General features: G+C 44.9%; 1 protein-coding gene across 1 annotated transcript in view; it reads left to right on the top strand.

Annotated features, from left to right (window-relative positions):
- The window catches only part of CPLX1 (complexin 1), a 154,498-nt gene extending 148,713 nt beyond the window's left edge, over positions 1-5,785 (top strand). The window contains exon 5 of the mRNA XM_007672836.3: positions 425-5,785. Coding sequence (XP_007671026.1) covers positions 425-622 — 198 coding nt within the window. The 3' untranslated portion in view covers positions 623-5,785. The remainder of the gene's footprint in view (positions 1-424) is intronic.
- The last annotated feature ends 12,857 nt before the right edge of the window (positions 5,786-18,642 follow it).

The following is an 18,642-nucleotide window of genomic DNA, read 5'->3' as shown; positions in this document are numbered from 1 at the left end:
CAGCCACCTCAAAAAGAAACCATCCCGGCCAAACTGGGACCGGTGGCACCCCTACTGCTCTGTGGGCTGCTGTTTAGACCACAAGCAACTGTTGAGCATTCTCTCCCATGAGATGGGTTGGCGGGGGGAAGGTTTTCTCCCCTTCACTCCCAGGGAGTGCATTGCAGCGCTCTGCCTGACCCAGAGGAGAGTAGCAGGCATTTTATCTAGGTTCTCTTTTTCTGTCATAAGAGGATGCAAAGAAGGCTAGAACCTCAACAGGGAAAAGGAAGTGAAAAATGTTTTAAATTTTTAAGAACCCTTAAAACCCAAACTGGGACGGGGTAGGAGTCCTTTGGAGCAATGGCTGTCGGCCATTTTTTTATCTGACTGGCACCTAACGGTTTTGTGTCTTCTGTTTCTTTCCCCCTCCTTCCCCCGGCAGTATGGAATTAAAAAGAAGGAAGAGAGGGAGGCTGAGGCCCAGGCTGCCATGGAAGCAAACGCCGAAGGCAGTCTCACGCGTCCAAAGAAGGCCATACCGCCTGGCTGTGGGGATGAAGAGGAGGAGGAAGAGGAGAGCATTCTAGATACAGTCATCAAATACCTCCCTGGGCCTCTTCAAGATATGTTCAAGAAGTAATGACTATAGGCAGTCAGACTGCTTTCTCCATGAACAGTAAAGCAATGGATTTCTCATTGTAAAATGGGAATTTACAATCTTGCCACCCACCACGCTCACCACCCCTTTTGCTCACTAGAATCCCTCCAGATTCATCCATTCCTTTTTGTACATAGTCACATAACGGTAGACACCTCTGGATGGATGTGAGGAGCAATGAGCTGTAGTCTACTCAGCTTTAATTATAAGCCATAGTACTGTGTATGTTCAATAAGGTAACTATCCATTAATCCGAGAAAAGGAACAACATGCTTGCTTCCATTCTAAAGCAGGCAGGCATGTTCACCGCAAGTGAGCAACGGCTTTTTGTCGAGTCCCATTGTTCGAATTTCCAACTGTAATTGGCCGTCTCCATTGTTCTTTGCTGGTCCATCTGTTGTGCCCGTCACATCTCTATCTCCTCTGAAAACAGAACTTTGTTTTTATCCCATTCTCCTCAGAGATCATTTGGAATGTTAGTCGGGTGCAACTTATGTTCCCGGCTCCATTTTCTCAGTTGTTCAAAGACTGAGTCTTCTACATTCTGGTGTGTTTAACGGTCTAAATCAATGCCTCAGAATCTAATCAAGGATCTTGTACCTTTGGACTCTCTAAAAGATGGAGAGGGAAGGAAAAAAACCACCTGGCCAGAGAGCACTAAGAAATAGGCCAAATGGGTCCCATAGGGGTCAGATTCAGCCATTGCTTAGAGGTCAGGCTTCAGAGGTTGGTTTGGAGGGTTTGACAGGCCCACCTGCCTCTGGCTACCAATGACCTTTACCATGTGGAATCCCAGTTATTCTTCCACAGGCTGCAGTGCCAGTAACGGCTGGGGGAAAATCCTTTCCGGTGGTCATCAGTGCTGTACTTTGCACTCCGACGTAGGATAGGTGACCTCTCAAGACCACAGAAGGAGTGATGTAAGTTCAAAATTCAGATACCCCCAGTGTCTGCATCTGCATCTTTCCCTTCCACGTACCAGACCGAGGGAGGTCAAACTAGCCGACCCCAGGAACTACATCTTCAGAGATTTGCGAGCCACGTAACGCAGACAGCCAAAGGCAGGGATGAAAGTGATCAACTATAGCAGCCACTCCTTCTACCCCCCCCCCCGCCCTCCTCTCTTGAGCAGTACCTTCTCTTCCAGAAAGTTCAGTCTTTTCTTTGCTAATATGCCACTGTATCATTTGCACATCAGTGGATGAAAGTTATTTTCCAAGATCTGAAGAGAGATTAAACCAGGCCAGAAAGGTAGTGCTGGATAGGGATGAAATCAGTCTGCAAGTCATTATCTATGGTGTGGAGAGCCCACAACGTGTGTGTTCTCTGGAAGCCATGTTTTTCACTTCCAAAAAACCCAACGAACCCCCTCCCTCCCAAACAACTCTAAAATCACCACTCCCCCACCCAGCGCAACCTAAAAGAACTTCTTTTACGAAGTTTTAACAGTAGGCAGGCGGAGCCCATGATCGCTTCAACACCAAGGAGTAGAAAGGGTGGGATAAATTTAGTTCCAGGGCCACCCTAATCATAATGCTCAATTTTATGAAAATTTAAATTTAAAGAGAAAAGTGAGAATCAAATGTCACCTCTTTTTTTTTTTTTTTTTGCTAGCATATGTGTCACATTCCAGTAGCTGGTGCAGCATTTGCAATGCTGATTTAGAAATTTGAAGTCCTCTGCCTGTTATGGTGAGTCATTGTGAGTCCCATCCAATCCCGGACTAGGAATGCATAGCTTCACAGGAACTACTAGCTTTTAGACCCTCTATTTCTGCTCATGACTATAGATGGCACTTATTGGGTTTGAGGAGAATAGAGGAAAAATCATCCCCCCAGTCAAAGCGAAGTAGGCATGCCCCCTTTTTGGAATAGGTCGGGCAAACCAATAAAGAGTGATGCGTTGAAAAAGGACCCCAAACGTGCATAGAAGCAGGAGGCTGCAGATTTTGCAGTAGCTCTAAATCAACATTGAACTACTGTTGCCTACAAATTCTAGCGAGGCATTTTTTTTTTGATAACATGAAAAACCAAATGTTGAGAACAATGCTATTGGGAGAAACGCTCCATAATTGCACAACTTTAGAGAGCTCTGTAAATCCATAATTCATCAGGCACCAGATTTCACAAATTGATGTTGTAGTTGAATGGGATAGGCTGCTATTCTTCAGCGCCCAGAGAAGCTCAGTGGGTCTTTCTGTTCTGACAAGGTGCTCCGTGGGCTCTGTGTGGCCTACGGTATAGACGTTTATAAAGGCCGGTGACGGCATTAGATTCTGGAGGTGCTATCAAATTACGGGACCCATCGTTTATAAATGATACAAGGCCAGCATCGGAATGCAATTGGGCGTCCACACCAAATAATTTCCGATACTCCTGAACTAGCCTCAGTCGGTATTAAATTGTGCCTAAAACTTAGTAGGGGGTCAAGATAGGGTAGTTGATTTAATGGAAAAGAGGGGAGTGGTGGCAGGGAGATCGGCAGCAGTTGGATTTAAAGCCGCACGCGTGAAATTTCTAAGATAGAGGAATAAACCCCAGGCCATAGTATGAGGACGTCAAAGTACCATCAAGGGGTTTACCATCACTTGTACCTTTGGGGTGCAGTAATCTGGAGCATCTTTGCCGATCACCGAACCAAACCGTGAGAGCAGAAGACCAGTTAGTGATCTGTCACTTCAGATTAAAAGCCCCTCAATTCACCATTTTCCAATACTAATGATAGATTTTGGTTTTCTTTCGAATCAGAAGTTTTCAAAAATGATCTTCCCCTTTCTACTACCTCCTGTGCTCAGTTCAAACAAACCTGTATTTTCTGCTTATATCCTTGAAACTTCTGCAGTCTTTCCTGTGGGAAAAATGATAGTAGGACTAAAGGATTTAGATTCTGAGGGAGACTCTTCTCCCCTGACAAATTCACCCGTGGGTCACGCTGACCTGTAAATAAATTCTGTTAAGAAGTCTGTGCCTGCCCCCTATAGCCTCCTGCTCTGTTCACCCTATTATGGATTCTACTTCTACTCCTGAGAGAGAGAAGAAACTTCCATTATTTGGTCCCATCCGCCCCAAACCCTGACTTGCAATGCCAAAACAGACTTTGAAATGCCTGTCCTGTTACAGAGATGCTCAGTAGATGATAACTGATTTTTTGAAGGATGGAGGGGTGTTCATTTTCCCCAGAAAAATAGTCCATTCTCAGTTGATGAGCTGGCATTGGTAATATGTTACCTCTGGCCGGGGTGGTGCCCCAGCCAATCCTAGGTAACAATCTTCAGTTAGTCTACATGGCCCAAACCCCTAAATTCCTCACACAAACCCCGAGAATTAGCACAGCTCGGCAGCACTGTCCCTGAGCTCCAGTGGCTGGCTGATGTCTCTGCTTCTAAAGATGCAAAAATAAAACCCACTGAGCCATCCCTTAGGACACTGGGAACAACTCCCTATTGGGCCCCTTCTCTCTGAACGCTGCAATCCTGAAGCAGTTTGAGAAAACAGCCTTCTTGGTATTTTGGGCCCTCTGAAACTACTGATGCTTGAGAGGGAGTTGTTCAGGGGAAAAAAAAAACGTTAAATGAATGCTTAGACTGTGGCTCTCTAAAATCTTTTTCCCAGAATCTGCTAATCTTCACCTCGCCATCTTGCATTGAGATGGTTAGTTTCTATTTATTTTTCTCCTTCACTTAAGAAATCCGACAAGGAGGCTATCTATCCCTTAGATCAGCTGGCGTCTGCTCTGTCAGTACGCCCTGGAGAAAGTCAGCATGTACTGAAGTGAAGCCAAGTTTTTAACCAGTGGGGATGCTTTGCATCAGGTCAGTTGGAACATCTAGTCTCTCCCAGTGAAGACCTCCTCCGATTCATCTCAAGGGGTAAAAGAATTGGAGTGAAATGAGAAGACAACTTAGCAGGTCATGCCCAACCCTCTCCTGAAGACTGTCCCCCAGCCCTGAGGGGCATATTAAGAGAAAAATCTCCACCACCTTTCCCTCTCAGTTAACTCTGGTTCCCAAGTGGAAGCGGGAAAATGTTGGAAAGCACTGCACAGAAAGGATTTTCCTCAATTGGCTTTTAAAAACAAATAAGAGACCATGGCTCCGTCGGAGTTCTACCATCTCCAGAATGCCTTCCCTGCTTTGTATGAAGCTGAAGTGGGCACTTCTGTCACTGGACCAAACCTACCCAATCCCGCATCCCTCCGCTACCTTTCATTAGAGATTAAGGTGAGGGCCGCTGGATAAACCCCTAGAGTCCATCTCGCAGTCAGTTGTCAAAGATCTCAACAAGACCAAAGACCAACACGGTTCATTGTTTGGATTCTGACTATCTCTTTGTCCTCCATCTTCCCAGTTTATTTTCATCACATCAATATGTTAAATCTCAGGTAAATGAGTTCTTCTGTTTTTGATGAGCTTTTATTTAGACATAAAGGTTTATGTCATTGTGGGCAAGTTATGCTACCCACCCCACGCCTTTCCGTTCGAATAAAAATAAATCAAAGGTCTCCATTTTGTGGAGGGCAAATACTTTCGTTTGGCATTGACCTTCATGACCTTACATTGATCTTTAGAGAAAGCCATATGAAATCAGACTGCAATATTAATTATGAATGCTACTCTACGCTAAAGAGAATAGATCATTTGCTAAATCACTTTGGGGTTTCACTGTCCATGTGTCTAGTTCTGTGTGTTAGCTTAGTTATCCTCGTGCTGCCGAACACATCTTTTTAACAAGCTTTACGGCTCCAGTACAATGTTTTGCGTAATCGGCTATTGTGAGCTGAATGTTCCACCCTTTGTATCTGCTATGTGCCTATATGTGGTTTACTCTATTACTGGTATGATGTTCACTGTGTGCTCCGTCATTGAAATGTTGGGTAAATGTCTCTAAAAATGCTTGTTTTCACACATACACAAAGGAGAATCCTGACTAGATCATGCATTTTCTAAGAAAAATGCTTACCTCCTGTTTCGAGATGCATGTGGCAATTCCCAAGCTTTAAGATGATTTAAAGTAGAGATTTGTGAATGTAAGTTTTGTTTGTAATTTGCCTGCTACTGTTCCTGCATGACCAGGGTAACTGCTCTGATGTTCTTTTTGAATGGAATCACAGCCAATAAAAAAATAAATAAATAAATAAATAAAGTGATTTCATACATTTCTGGGGGTGGGGGGAGGGATGGGATTTTTCCCTGTGATTTTTCTAGTACTAGTTAGTATCAGGAGAAGGCAGAATTTCCTGGCAGTGAATGTTGAAGTGGGAGATGGAGGAATGTTGTGAAATCCTCTAAGGGGCCTTTAAAAGTCAATAGAGATTTTACATGGGATGGAAGGAAAGGGACTAAATAACCTTGAGTTAGTCTGGGACAAGCAGGGTAACAAAATAAGCCATGGGTCCATTCACTGGAGGGACTGAGGTCCCAGTGACCCCAGGATAGGGCCTGCAGAGCACATCTTGAATTGCTGAGTTCTGGGTTTAGTTGGGAATTGAAGCCTGAGAACTAATGGAGTCTCGATATATGTGTTCTGTGCCCTGTACAGAAATACAGCCCCCAGAGGGTGCTGGGACTAAAACGAAACTCTACTCTTAGACCCGTGGTAAAACTATTCTACGGTTACAGTGAATGGGTTTTCACTGAGAGCCTGATTTTTAGATAGAAACCCAGTTCTTTCTGGGTGAAGAAAGAAATCCTGGGGAACTACTCGACCTAAAATGGCACACACGCTCAGGGCATCCATTAATATTGAAGACATGAGTTGTTCACCCATCCATGAAAACTAGCAGTGGATCATATGGGTCAGGTTTAGAGACCAAATAATAGATTTCGTGAATTAATTTGATACTTTTCCCCCCCAGTTAGAATCCCACAGGAACCAGTTTGGAACATTAGAGAAGCAGCATGGCTTAGCAGAAAGAGCCCGGGCTTGGAAGTCAGAGGATGTGGATTCTAATTCCTGCTCCGCCACTTGCCTGCTGTGTGACCTTGGGCAAGTCACTTAACTTCTCTGTGCCTCAGTTCCCTCATCTGTAAAATGGGGATTAAGACTGTGAGCCCCATGTGACACAACGTGATTAGCTTCTACCCCAGCGCTTAGAACAGTGCTTGGCACATAGTAAGCGCTTAACAAATGCCATCATCATCATTATCATGCTTGACTGGAACATGTATTTTTATTGCTTTAAACCATAAGATGAGGAATGAGATAGAGGAAGAGGTCCCTTCCAACACATTCAGACTCTTTCACGGAGGATGGGATGAATGACTAATCATTTGCAAACCCTCTTGGCAAAGCAGAGTTAATCACCGTAGAGTCAGGAAACATGCAAGGCCAGAGATTGGGGCAAAGGGGTGGGGAAGGGGATGAGAATCTATTGGTTAGTAGGTGAGAGAAAGGAAGATTGAAAGAGTCTGATTTGCAGCTTCACTGGAACTCAGATTCCTTAGCTCTGCAATGGCCCAGGTTCTGGCCACGCTGCTTGACATCCTTGTTCTCTAGCTCAGATCTTGGTCATTTTTAGCAGGTGAAAGAAATGATAAGTGGAAGAAAAATTTCCAAATTTCCCAATAGATGATAAACTGAACGGAAAGGGTGGTCACAGCGGAGTGATCTGTCATGTGCTCTTATGGCGGGGTTGTTTTACCCCCACCCCACCCCCCAAACAGAGCTAAGGTCACGCTAAGAATTGGCCCAGTCCTCGTGAGCACTCAATCCCTGAAAGGGGATTTGGTCTACAGCAAGACCAGGGGAGGAACAGCTGGGCTGAGCTGATTCACAGACAGGAACGGCCTATGTAGTGTTGTCTCGGTGGTCTCCCAAGGAGGAAAAAGGGAGGAGGTGCATAGCTAGCCCTAACCCACGCACGGAAGAGAGATGAGCTGTAGTGTTCAGTGTTTTCTTTTCTAGCCTCCGTCTAATGTTCGTGGTTCGGTTGGAGGAGAAGAAGCGGCCAGTCATTTTAGCCAATGACTAATGCAACGGGTCGGTTTCCACTGTAGGGTACTTTTAAGTTAATAGATTATAATGGGCCTTAATAGAGTTATGCAGTTTGGGAAGCTCTGCTGCGGTGGTACTTAACCCCATAGCCGAATGGATGGTATTTAAATTTGCCAGTGCTTGATCCAGAAGCAGATGATAGGATCAGCTTTCCACGATCAGATCTGATTAATAAAGGAATTACAAGCCAGACATGGAAAATATTTTCCATAATTCTATTCTGCAGATGCTCAGAAAACAATTCACTGCCCCTTAAGAGATGACGCTGCCACAGAAGCACGAAAATGACAAAGAAAACAGGAGCCTGGTATTTCTCGGATTGGGCAAAAGGGAGAAGGAGCCAATTTAGAAACGGGTTCTGCTCTCACTCATCATCACAGCCTGGAAACTGACATTCTTTTCCACGCTCTATTAGTACAGCTAACAAAGTAGAAACATGGTGTGGGAAAGGATTATTCCCTGAACAATAAACAAAGCGATAAAGTCATATTTCTCTTGGGGGAACAATAGACTCCTTTTTTACCTTCACACAATATGTGGGTTACTGTAGAGCTGCAGTTCAAAGGGAATTTCAGATGCATTCATCCCAGCTTACCTAAATTGGTTCAGCAAATCCATACAATACCCAGAAGTGCAGAGGAGATGCTCACAAGGATGTGATGACCCAAAATGATAAGAACCTCATTCTGGCACTCTTTAAACCAACCATGAAATCAAAATCAACCTGCCTACAAACCCAAACCTCGGATCCCTCGAAGCAGCCTCCTCATCTCCATCTGCCTGGGTTTCTCCGTGATCGGGTGGTACGGAGGGGGCTGCTGTAATTCAAGCAGTGTCGTGGAGGGTGGTGCCATGACTGCTCCTCTCCCCGGGCTTACCCCACCTTCTGCCCAGATGACAATACTCGGGGGACCTAAGACAGCACCATGCCTCAGATTCATTTGGGCTGAACTGCAGCCCAGATAGCTGGGAGGGAGATGAGTCCCGGGTGAATGGAGTTGCAGATGCCCCCTGTGACCTACACTGAATGGGGTTGGGGGAGACAGGATCAGCGGTTGAGCAGGGTGGGTCCTTCCTTTCCAGTGACAAAGGAAGCGGGGCAGGATGAAAGAAGATCCGGTCGTAGCGGTCCTAAAAAAACCAGTGGGCTAGGAGGATGTGCAATCGATCGTATTCTCTCCCTCTCATTTCTAGATCTTCCGTTTGGTTTAAAAGGAATGAGCCCTCTTCTCCAGCACCTTTTTACGCCATCTAAGGGAGCAGGGAAGGAGAAAGGGGACCTCCCTCCATAACTCCTTTATCCTATTAGAAGGATTATACCTGTTTCCAGGGGAGAATCCCTGCCATTTGCTCAACTGCTCACTAAGGCGGCCGGCCTCTTCCGTTGCATTAAAGATACCGTGAGAAGGTATCAGAGAGAATGTCTACTCTGTGCTAAGCAACTGAGAGAGCCCAACACAGTAGAGTTGGTAGAGGTGTTCCCTGCCCACAGTGAGCTGACAGTCTGGGCGGGGGAGTAGACAACATAAATGAGTAATTAGACATGTTCCCCGATACTACTATTATTGCTAAATAGCACTGATAAATTAATGAGGTGTGCCGTTACCCTGTTGGGGTTTTATTCACGAATTAAGTGGGTAGGGGTGGAAATTGGGAATCGAGGGTGCTGAGATACCCTGAGATCAGACAGGTTAGCATGATTCATGAAGAGCAAGGGATTCTTTGAAATGGTCACAGATTGTGAGAAAAAATGACTGTCTGCTCCTACTGACCATTGATGCTATACCACATTTGAGACTGGGCTTAACTGAGTCTTTCAAACCTTTATTCTGCCCTCTCTGCTGTGGAGCCCACTTTCAGCCGCATGGCATCCTGTTGCCATTCATTCTCTTTGCATTTCCTAGGCTGACGTTAGACTGTGAGCCCCGTGTGGGACAGGGACTGTGTCCAACCTGATTAACTTGTATCTTCCCCAGCACTTAGTCAGTCGTCTCTATTGAGCATTTAGTGTGCACAGCACTGTACTGAGCCCACGGGTGAGTACAATATAACAGTAGAACAGACACATTCCCTGCCCGCAATGAGCTGCTTGACACATACCGTAATTATTATTATTTCTTCCTAACGCAGCACCTGGAGCCAAGATGACAAATTCCCTTTTGCCACCTCTCTGGGACTTCCTGAAAGAGGAATCCAAGTTGGAAGAAAAAATTGGCCGTTTGCTCCCCCTGCTGCCCGGCTCTGCCCCCAATTCCAGCTCTAGTCACCAGGCTCTCCCACGAGGTCGGAGAGCAACCGGGCTACGGGTCTTTGAACGGGCAGGTCCTCGTTTTACAGAATTTGAGATGCTCATCACAGAGAGCAAGTGAGGGTGACCTCAAGGGCTTCGATCACCGAGGAGGCTTGGGGAGTGTTGGGAAGAGGGGTGGGGAGGATGTCCTGGCTTTTGCAGGTGATTCAGGATGATAGCGTGTGAGGAGTGTCACTGTCCTATGGGGGGGCGGGGGTGGGTGGGAGGAAATTATACCCCGTCGATACTTCCTCCCCAATAGAGTGGGGATGCCCTCGGTCTAGAGATGTCCCGGGGGGCCATATACGGGGGCCCTAAGCCTTCCAGGATGATATTTAGGTCCGGAGAATGGGAGAGTAAATCGGTGCAGGGGTTTATGGGTCTATATCTTGTCTCAACAGGTTTCTCTCAAGAGAAGTTGTGTTGGAAGGAGGGAGAGGACGCCAGAAGGTGCCAGGGTTGTGGGTCATGAGGCTAGGTAGGGCCAATTTAGAGAATCTCTGTGAGGTGATTTTTCTTTCTGACTGATTCCTTATTTCTACAGCTTTGATTACTTTTCTTTTTGCCCCTACCCATGTCTCCCTTCATCCCAATCTCTTTCTGCATCTCTCTCTTCGTATCAGTTTATGTCTTAATGACTGTAACCGTTATCCCTTTTTGCCTTAACCTCTGTGTCTTTCTGTTTCTGGGTCCCTATTTGTCTATATCTGCTTGTTGATGTCACTAGGTCTCTCGGTGACTTTCTGCACCTACCTCCTCTGACGTAAGTGCCCCGTCTCATGTCCAAATCGGGACGGGTGAAGGACAGGTAGCTGTGGAAATAGCAGAGGAGGGGGATCATGAGATCCAGGTTCTAGTCTCAGCTCTGCCACTCTTAATTCACACTTAATTCATGGAAAAAAAAAACCCAACAGGGTAACAGGATTTGTTACAGGATTTGGGCAAGTCATAGCCTCTCTGAGCCTCAGTCTCCTTATCTGTTAAATGTTGATAAAATAGATTGCAGGCCAGGAGCTGTGTCCAATTTCATAATCTATTCCATGATGTACTAATATGTCATTATTATTGTGGAGCCCAATAATCCAAGCACGTGGTAACAGGGAGGGGAGATGAAGTAGCAGGAAATGGAGCAGGGAGGGCAGCCTCGGAGGCTCAAAGGGGGAGAAAGTCAATCAAATTTATTAGCGCTTATTGTGTGCAGGGCACTGTACTAAGCGCTAACACGACTATATAACAGACACATTCTCTGCCCACAATGAGCTGAGACAAAAACACAAGTGAGCAGAAATGAAACAAGAGTAGAGAACGAGAGTTCACTTTCGGACTTTCTGCACACCCCACCCCTCTCAATCCATGGCATTTATTGAGCACTTAACTTTGTGCGGAGCACGGTACTAAGCACTTGGGAGAGCACACTACAACAGAATTAGCAGACACATTTCCTGCTCATAATGTGCTTCAGTCTAGGGGAACTCCTATCCTTTACCTTCATGGGTCACGATCCCCCAAAAGAATGCCTCAGTCTGACTTCCCCTTGCTCCTTCCTCCTACCTGTTCTTTTTTCTCATGAGAATTCTTGCCTCTACCCTTCTAGTCCCCCTCCTCCTCTGCAGTAATTGTAAAGTGACAGGGGTACCAGAAGCCCCTATGATCTCCTGGAAATCCGAGTTCCCACAATTGCTATCGTCTGGAAGGTATCCACTTCAGGAGGTGAAATGCATACAGTCCTTCTCTACCGTCACGGTCTTTGTTCTGATTTCTATTTACTACAGAATCTCTGACTCTCTCCTCTTTTTGGCCAGGGCTGAAAATACTTCTCTTGCCCAGACTAAATAGTAGCAAGAACGAAAGTGTTTACTAAGCACTGCGTGGTAAGTGTTGGGGTAGAGATGGATACAGTCCCTTTTCCACGTGGGGTTCACCATCTATCTTATCCCCATTATAAAAATGAGGAAACTAAAGCCCAGAAAGGCTAAGCAACTTGCCTAGTCATACACAGAAAGCTAGTGGCCGAGCTGGGATTCACACTGGGGTCTTCTGACTGGAGAAGCAGAGTGGCTTAGTGGATAGAGCACAGGCCAGGGAGTCAGAAGGACCTGGGTTCTAATCCTGGCCCCGTTACATGTCTGACCTTGGGCATGTGCCTCGGTTACCTCATCTGGAAAATGGGGATAAGAGTGTGAACCCCATGTGAGATAGGGACTGTGTCCAACCTGATTAACTTGTATCTACATTGGTGTTTAGAACAGTGCTTGGCACATAGTAAGTGCTTTACAAGTACCATAAGGATTATCATTATCCTAGTCCAGTGCCCTGCTACACCAAGCTGCCTCCCAGAACTACTAAATAGTTCTAAACTACCACACTACTAAATAGTACTAAAAATCAATAACATTTGAGCACCTATTGTATGCAGAGCACTATATTAGTCATTCAATAGTATTTATTGAGCGCTTACTATGTGCAGAGCACTGTACTAAGCGCTTGGAATGGACAAGTCGGCAACAGATAGAGACAGTCCCTGTCCTTTGACGGGTTTACAGTCTAATCCTAATCCTAATATTAGGATTTGGGAGACAGTGAGAAAACAGTCCCTACCCTCCAAGAGAGCACAGTCTGGAGGGAGAGGAGTATGTAGGATATGTACATAAATGCTAAAGGGGCTGTGCAAATATATGTGCTTGGGTGGCTCTCAAGGGATGAAGTTGAAATTGAGGGTGGATAGAGTGGAGAGATTAGAGATTAAAATCAAGGAAGGCCTCCTGAAGAAGATGTGATCTCAGCTGGACATTGAAAATGGGGAGAGCTGTCCTCAGTTGGATATGAAAGGAAAGGGAGTTTCAGGCAGTGGGGAAGGGGTGAGCAAAAGGTCAGCAGGAAGAAAGATGAGAATGAATCACGGTGAGTAGGTTGGCTTGAGCGGAATACGAAGACTGCAAGATGGAGCATAATGGAAGAAGAGAGTAGATAAGTGAGAGAGAGAACTGCTTGAGTGCTTTAACAACAGTGGTTAGAAGATTGATGCAGAGAGGAATGGGCAATGAGACTACAAAGTGTTTACAGACATCTCAGATGGGGAGCTTTAAAAAAAAAAAGAGCACCCAACTGACGGCATTCGGAGCCTCATATCCCATATCAGCTGTAACCAAAAGTAAATCCCAGCAGGAATTCTGGGAGGAGGAAGGTCAGAGGAGAATCAATGAGGATGTCAAAGGGAAACATTAGGTGGTTATGATCAATGTAAAGAAATTTCTTCTTGTAGCCAGGCAGCCCTTTGAGATCACATCAGGTGTCCTCAAAGTGATGTTGCCTGGGAAGGAGGGTGTTACTTTTACTTGCATCTAAGAAAAGGAAATACAGAGATGATAGAAGGGCTATTATGAGAGGCAGTGTACTGCTGGCCTTTCTTTTCTTCCCTCCCACTTTGATCCAAACTGGGATTGTGAGAGACAAGTTGGGGCTTCTGACAACTTCCTCCACTCCAAGAACTAGGGAGACTCAGTTTCCTACAGGGGATCATGTGTTTGAGACTACCTCCAGAATAGACTAGAAGAACAGGCAGAACTCTATTTACCTCTTACTCTAACATCTTTGTCCAATTCTAAGGCTGAGGCCTGTGGGAGAAGACAGCAATACCTGTCCTTCATTTGGCAAGGTGTGTTATTGCTGAAAAAGAAAAAAAAATCAATTTATTAGCAATAGCAAAGGAAATCTAGGAGCCAAAAAATATTCAGTATGAATACTAACTTTTAAAAAAGACAGCATCACACTTGAGCAGCTTACTCTGACCAAGAAACAGACCACGGCAGCTTCATGAAGAGCCATCAGGTGATAGGAAATTTTAAAAAAGTGAATGGAAGCAGTCTATAATGATTACAAAGGTAATATTGAATGGAATGGATTCGTTTTTGCAGGAAAAAGGTGTCCAAATATTGTTCAACAGATTAAAAATGATTTTATAAATGTAAATAGATAGCACTTCACACATACACTGCAAGCCTCTTTCCAGTTTTATACCAGAAGGTCTAGTTTTCAGCAGGTCCGATCCCTGTCCTGTACCGATCAGCATCAGCTGCTTCTTAGTCCACTATCATTTTACATATCTAATCTCTTACTGCCACAACTCCCTCCTGCAGATATTTTGCCCCATGAGGAGCAGCTGTGTTTACAGTGACATGACAGGGAAATCTCAATGGCTCCAGAGCGAGGAGGGACAAGGTGCCCCCAGAAAAATAGCTTCTGCAAACTTCTGCATAAAGTCCTCTATGATATGTTCCATCGCATAGCACATATAACGTACATCTGTTTGTTCTAAGCCAGCAAAGGGGTGTCCAGTATCTGCAAGTACCATTAGTAGCCGCCCTAGTTCTGGGTTCTGGAATCAAAGAAATTGAGCAGTTGGTTAAGGAAAATAACGTGGCAATTGGGGGATTCTAAACATGAATAGTGCTTGTGGGAAGAGCACGTAACTTGCCAGGGGCTGAAGATAACTATCAATAGGTATCAGAAAAAAGGGAGGGAAGGTCTACAACGACTACAAAATTACAAAAGTAACGCATGCTCAAAGAAACTCATGATAGCCTGGAAGGAAAAAGTGAAAGAGACTTTAGCACTTATCTTTAGGCATTTTATTTTTTTAATGTTCAGGTCTTTTAGTAAAGATCATTCTTAAAGAAACTGATAAACTGCAGGTAACAAATTTTAAGAAAAACGGGTCACTACTTCAATGACAAAGATTTTTTCCAGCTACATTCATTCGATATGGAATAGTTTGATGCTCTAGGAAGATCATTAATTATTGCAGGCATACTAGTGCACATATGCAAAGAATATGCAAAGCTGGCACCTGAGTCAGGTGTGATGTGCAGATGTATTGAAAAAACAAAAATCTGTCAGAAAAAAATATGGAATTCTTTTTGCAGAGGCTATGCAGCAGGCAATTCCGGTGTACATGGGGTTGGGGGGTATTGAAAGTCATAGGTCACCCCCCGTATCCCCCCCCCGGCCCCCAATCAAGGGAAAGTAGCCCTACTCCCGGAGGCTGGGTTTGCCTGAAGTGGTGAGGAGCCTGAAGACTGCCCCTGCTAAATATTCTGAATTATTGAAGTGCAACTCGTTTTTCCTTCCCGAGTAGATTCTGTTCTAATTATTCTTTATGCCTGTCTTCCTCCACTAAAACTGAGACCCTTGTGGGTCACGGAAAAGCATCTTAGTTCACTATCGAGTAATCACACCAGTGCTTCGTACCTAGGCACTCAATCGTATTTGCTGAGTGCCCACTGTGTGCTAAGCAATCGGGAGATTAGACAGAGTTGGTGGACGTGTTCCCTGCCCACAATGAGCTGTCAGTCTAGAAGGGGAGACAGACAATATAAATTAGTAATTAGATATGTTCCCTGATACTATAAATGCTAAATAGTTATGATACATTGATAAAGTCATGAGGGGGTGCGTCAAAGCAAATTCGGTTACCCTGTTGGGGTTTTTCTCATGAATTAAGTGTGATGGATGTGGCGCTTTTCAAAAGTAACTGGAAAGGAGTGCTTAATACCCCGAAATTAGACAGGTTAGCGTGATTCATGAAGAGCAAGAGACGCTTTGTAACGGCCACAGATTGGAGAAAAAATGACGACTTCCGGACACTGTTAAAAATCAATCGAAAGTATTGAAACCCCAATATGTGCAGCACATTGAATTACTTGGAAATGTTCAAGACACACACACAAAAAAATGATATGGTCCCATACCGAGTGCTTAGTAGTGTTCCGCACACAGAAAGCGCTGAAATATGATTGCTTAAGGAGCATTCAATCTAATGGGTGAAGCAGGCAGACAAACCACCTACTTACAGGAAGAGGAAGAGAATAAAGTTACAACCAGTAGCACCAAAAGTATTGAAAAATGGGTAAGTGAACAAATTCTGAGGTAACACAGGAGCTGCCTTAAACCCCTGGCATGATGAGTGTGCTAGATAGAGGGCAGAGAGGGAACTTTGATATCAGGAATAAGAGGCAGGAAGGTGTTTCCCATGAAGGACCTCCTCTCTGGCACCTTTGTCTCTTTGAGCGAACTCTCCTAGTGAAACAGCATAGCTCTCATACTCCATTTGTTTGTTCTTATTAACATTTGAATAAATGTTAAGAGTGGCTGTTGGGATGACCTGATCAGGGGAGTGGAAATTACTTGAAAGCCCCTCCCTCTCCATCCTCCAGACCACGTCCCTCCAGCCTTCTGGTTCTGGGAAGGCACTTCAGTCTGCCTCCAAATATTTTCTAAGTGAGGCCTTGGAATTTACTTCTTCCCTTCTACATCCAATAGGGTTTTTTATATTCAATCAATCCTATTCATTGAGCACTTACTGTGTTCAGAGCACTGTACTAAGCACTTGAGGGAGTACAGTATAACAGAGTTAATAGTCAGGTTCCCTACCCACAATGAGATTACAGTCTGGAGGGGGAGACAGCCATTAAGATCAACAAATAAATTAGGGATATGTGTATAAGTGTTATGGGGCTGAGGGAGGGGTGAATAAAGGCTGTGAATCCTAGTGCAGGGGTGACCATTCTGCCAAATTCAAATTTCACTACACTGCATTCTCTATTTCCAGTTTATAGATTGTTCATTCCTACTTTATTAATTCCAGTGAAATGTCACGCAATGAGTTTTCCCAGTCTGCAGCCCTATGCCTGTATGCTAATAGATAATCAATCTGGCTATGCTCCCTTAGCTGCCAGAATGATTTCCACATCATATAGCAAAGGGCCAGTTAAAGAACGCACCAAATAGCAGTCACTGCCACTTTTCCCCCAGGGAGCAGAGTCAGAGAAATGAGAACATTTTTCTCAGTTCTCAAAAGGCATTCGAACCATCTGATCTGTTTTAATCCTAACTCCCCCTTGTGCAGAGAATAAATTGCCAAATCCTAGAAGATCGTTACATTCTGAGGTAACCCAGGAGTTGCCTTAAGTCCCTGGCCTGATCGGTGCGTGGATAGAGGGCAGAGAGGGAACTTTGATATCAGGAATAAGCGGCAGGAAGGTGTTTCCCATGAAGGACCTCCTCTCTGGCACCTTTGTCTCTTTGAGAGAACTCTCCTAGTGAAACAGCATAGCCCTCAGCACATTCCACCCAACTTACCTCTCCCTCATTGCCCAGTACTTAGGCCATCCTGATTACTAAAAGAACAGGACATCAGAAGGACCAGGAGAGAGAGACCAACAGGGAGGTGCCAGAGTCAGGAATCTACTATGGCTACTCTGCCCGCTCCACGTCTGAGAATCCCTGCCCCCCTCCCCGCTTCCTGAATCTCCACTGCCCAGATCAATCATTGGTATTTATTAAGCGCTTACTGTGTACAGAGCCCCGTGCTAAGCGTTTGAAAGAATACAACAATGAACAGACACGTTCCCTGGCCACGAGGAGCTTACAGTCTCGATCCTACTGGAGTGTGGCCTAGTGGAAAGAGCACGGGACTGGGAGTCAGAGGGCCTGAACTCTTATCCTCGCTCCCACCACTTGTCTGCTGCGGGACCTTGGGCAAGTCACTTAATTTTTCCATGCCTCAGTTTCCTCAGCTCGTTGTGGGCAGGGAATGTGTCTGCTTATCATTGTATTGTACTCTCCAAAGTGCTTAGTACAGGGGTCTGCACACAGTAAGTGCTCAATAAATGTGATTGACTGTGGATAAAATACCTGTTCTTTCCTCTCGGGTTGGACACGGTCCCTGTCCCACACGGGGCTCACGGTCTCAATCCCCATTTTCCAGATGAGGGAACTGAGGCCCAGAAAAGTGAAGTGACTTGCCCAAGGTCACATAGCAGACAAGTGGTGGAGTTGGGATTAGAATTTATGACCTTCTGACTCCCAGGGCTCTAGCCACAAAATGGCACTAGATGATGAGTATCTTCCCCACTTTTTAACAGAAGAATAATCTGAGCCGACAGCAATCTCTAGCAGTTGATTACAGCGGCTGGTTAATTTCACTACCACTGAATTATGTATATCTTGGCTATTTGTGTCATCATTAGTGGGAAGGGGAGAGAGAGTACCCTGGAGTGTCGGATTAGGTTAAATTGAAATAGTAATTGACGTGCTTTTGGTTTAACATTTCCCAGATATAAAAACACATAATTCTTCTGGCAATTTAATGGATTTAAGACAATTAAATGGGATGTAATTTCTGGACAGAGTATCCTTTATTTTGCGCTACAAAGTCCGTTGCTTGATTTTAGCTATCCTCTACTGCCCCTGAATGCTTGACTTTGAGGTTTCAATTATTTATTAATGCATGGCATTTTGCTATATGTTTCACACTAACTGGTTTTCATTTGCCACCTGAATGGCTTGCCACACTAACAGAACCTCCGGTATTTAACTTTAGATTTAAATCATCAGGATTTGGAGTTGGTATTAGAGTCAGGCAAGCCTCAAAGATTCTGCTTGAATAACTGTTGAACCCCTGCCACTGAAAAATTAGATTGGAAACTCACAAGAATTTGGTTTCAGGTCAAATTTCTTACCTTTCCCAGCTTTCATAGGGTTGGAAACTTCTCAGGAATCATTTTCCTTATCACAGACTAAACATTTCCCCTCAGTATCCTGGGCACCAGATCCAAACCAATGGTCCCTCCAGATCCCATGTGTTGCTCCCAGACTAAAGGGATACTGCAGTGAGTGGGCAGGGCAAGTGGATGTTCACTGAGGCTTATTCTTCCTGGAAA

The sequence above is a fragment of the Ornithorhynchus anatinus genome, chromosome X3, assembly GCF_004115215.2.
Source record: "Ornithorhynchus anatinus isolate Pmale09 chromosome X3, mOrnAna1.pri.v4, whole genome shotgun sequence".
Taxonomy (NCBI): Eukaryota; Metazoa; Chordata; class Mammalia; order Monotremata; family Ornithorhynchidae; genus Ornithorhynchus; species Ornithorhynchus anatinus.
This window is presented reverse-complemented; position numbering and strand designations above follow the sequence as displayed.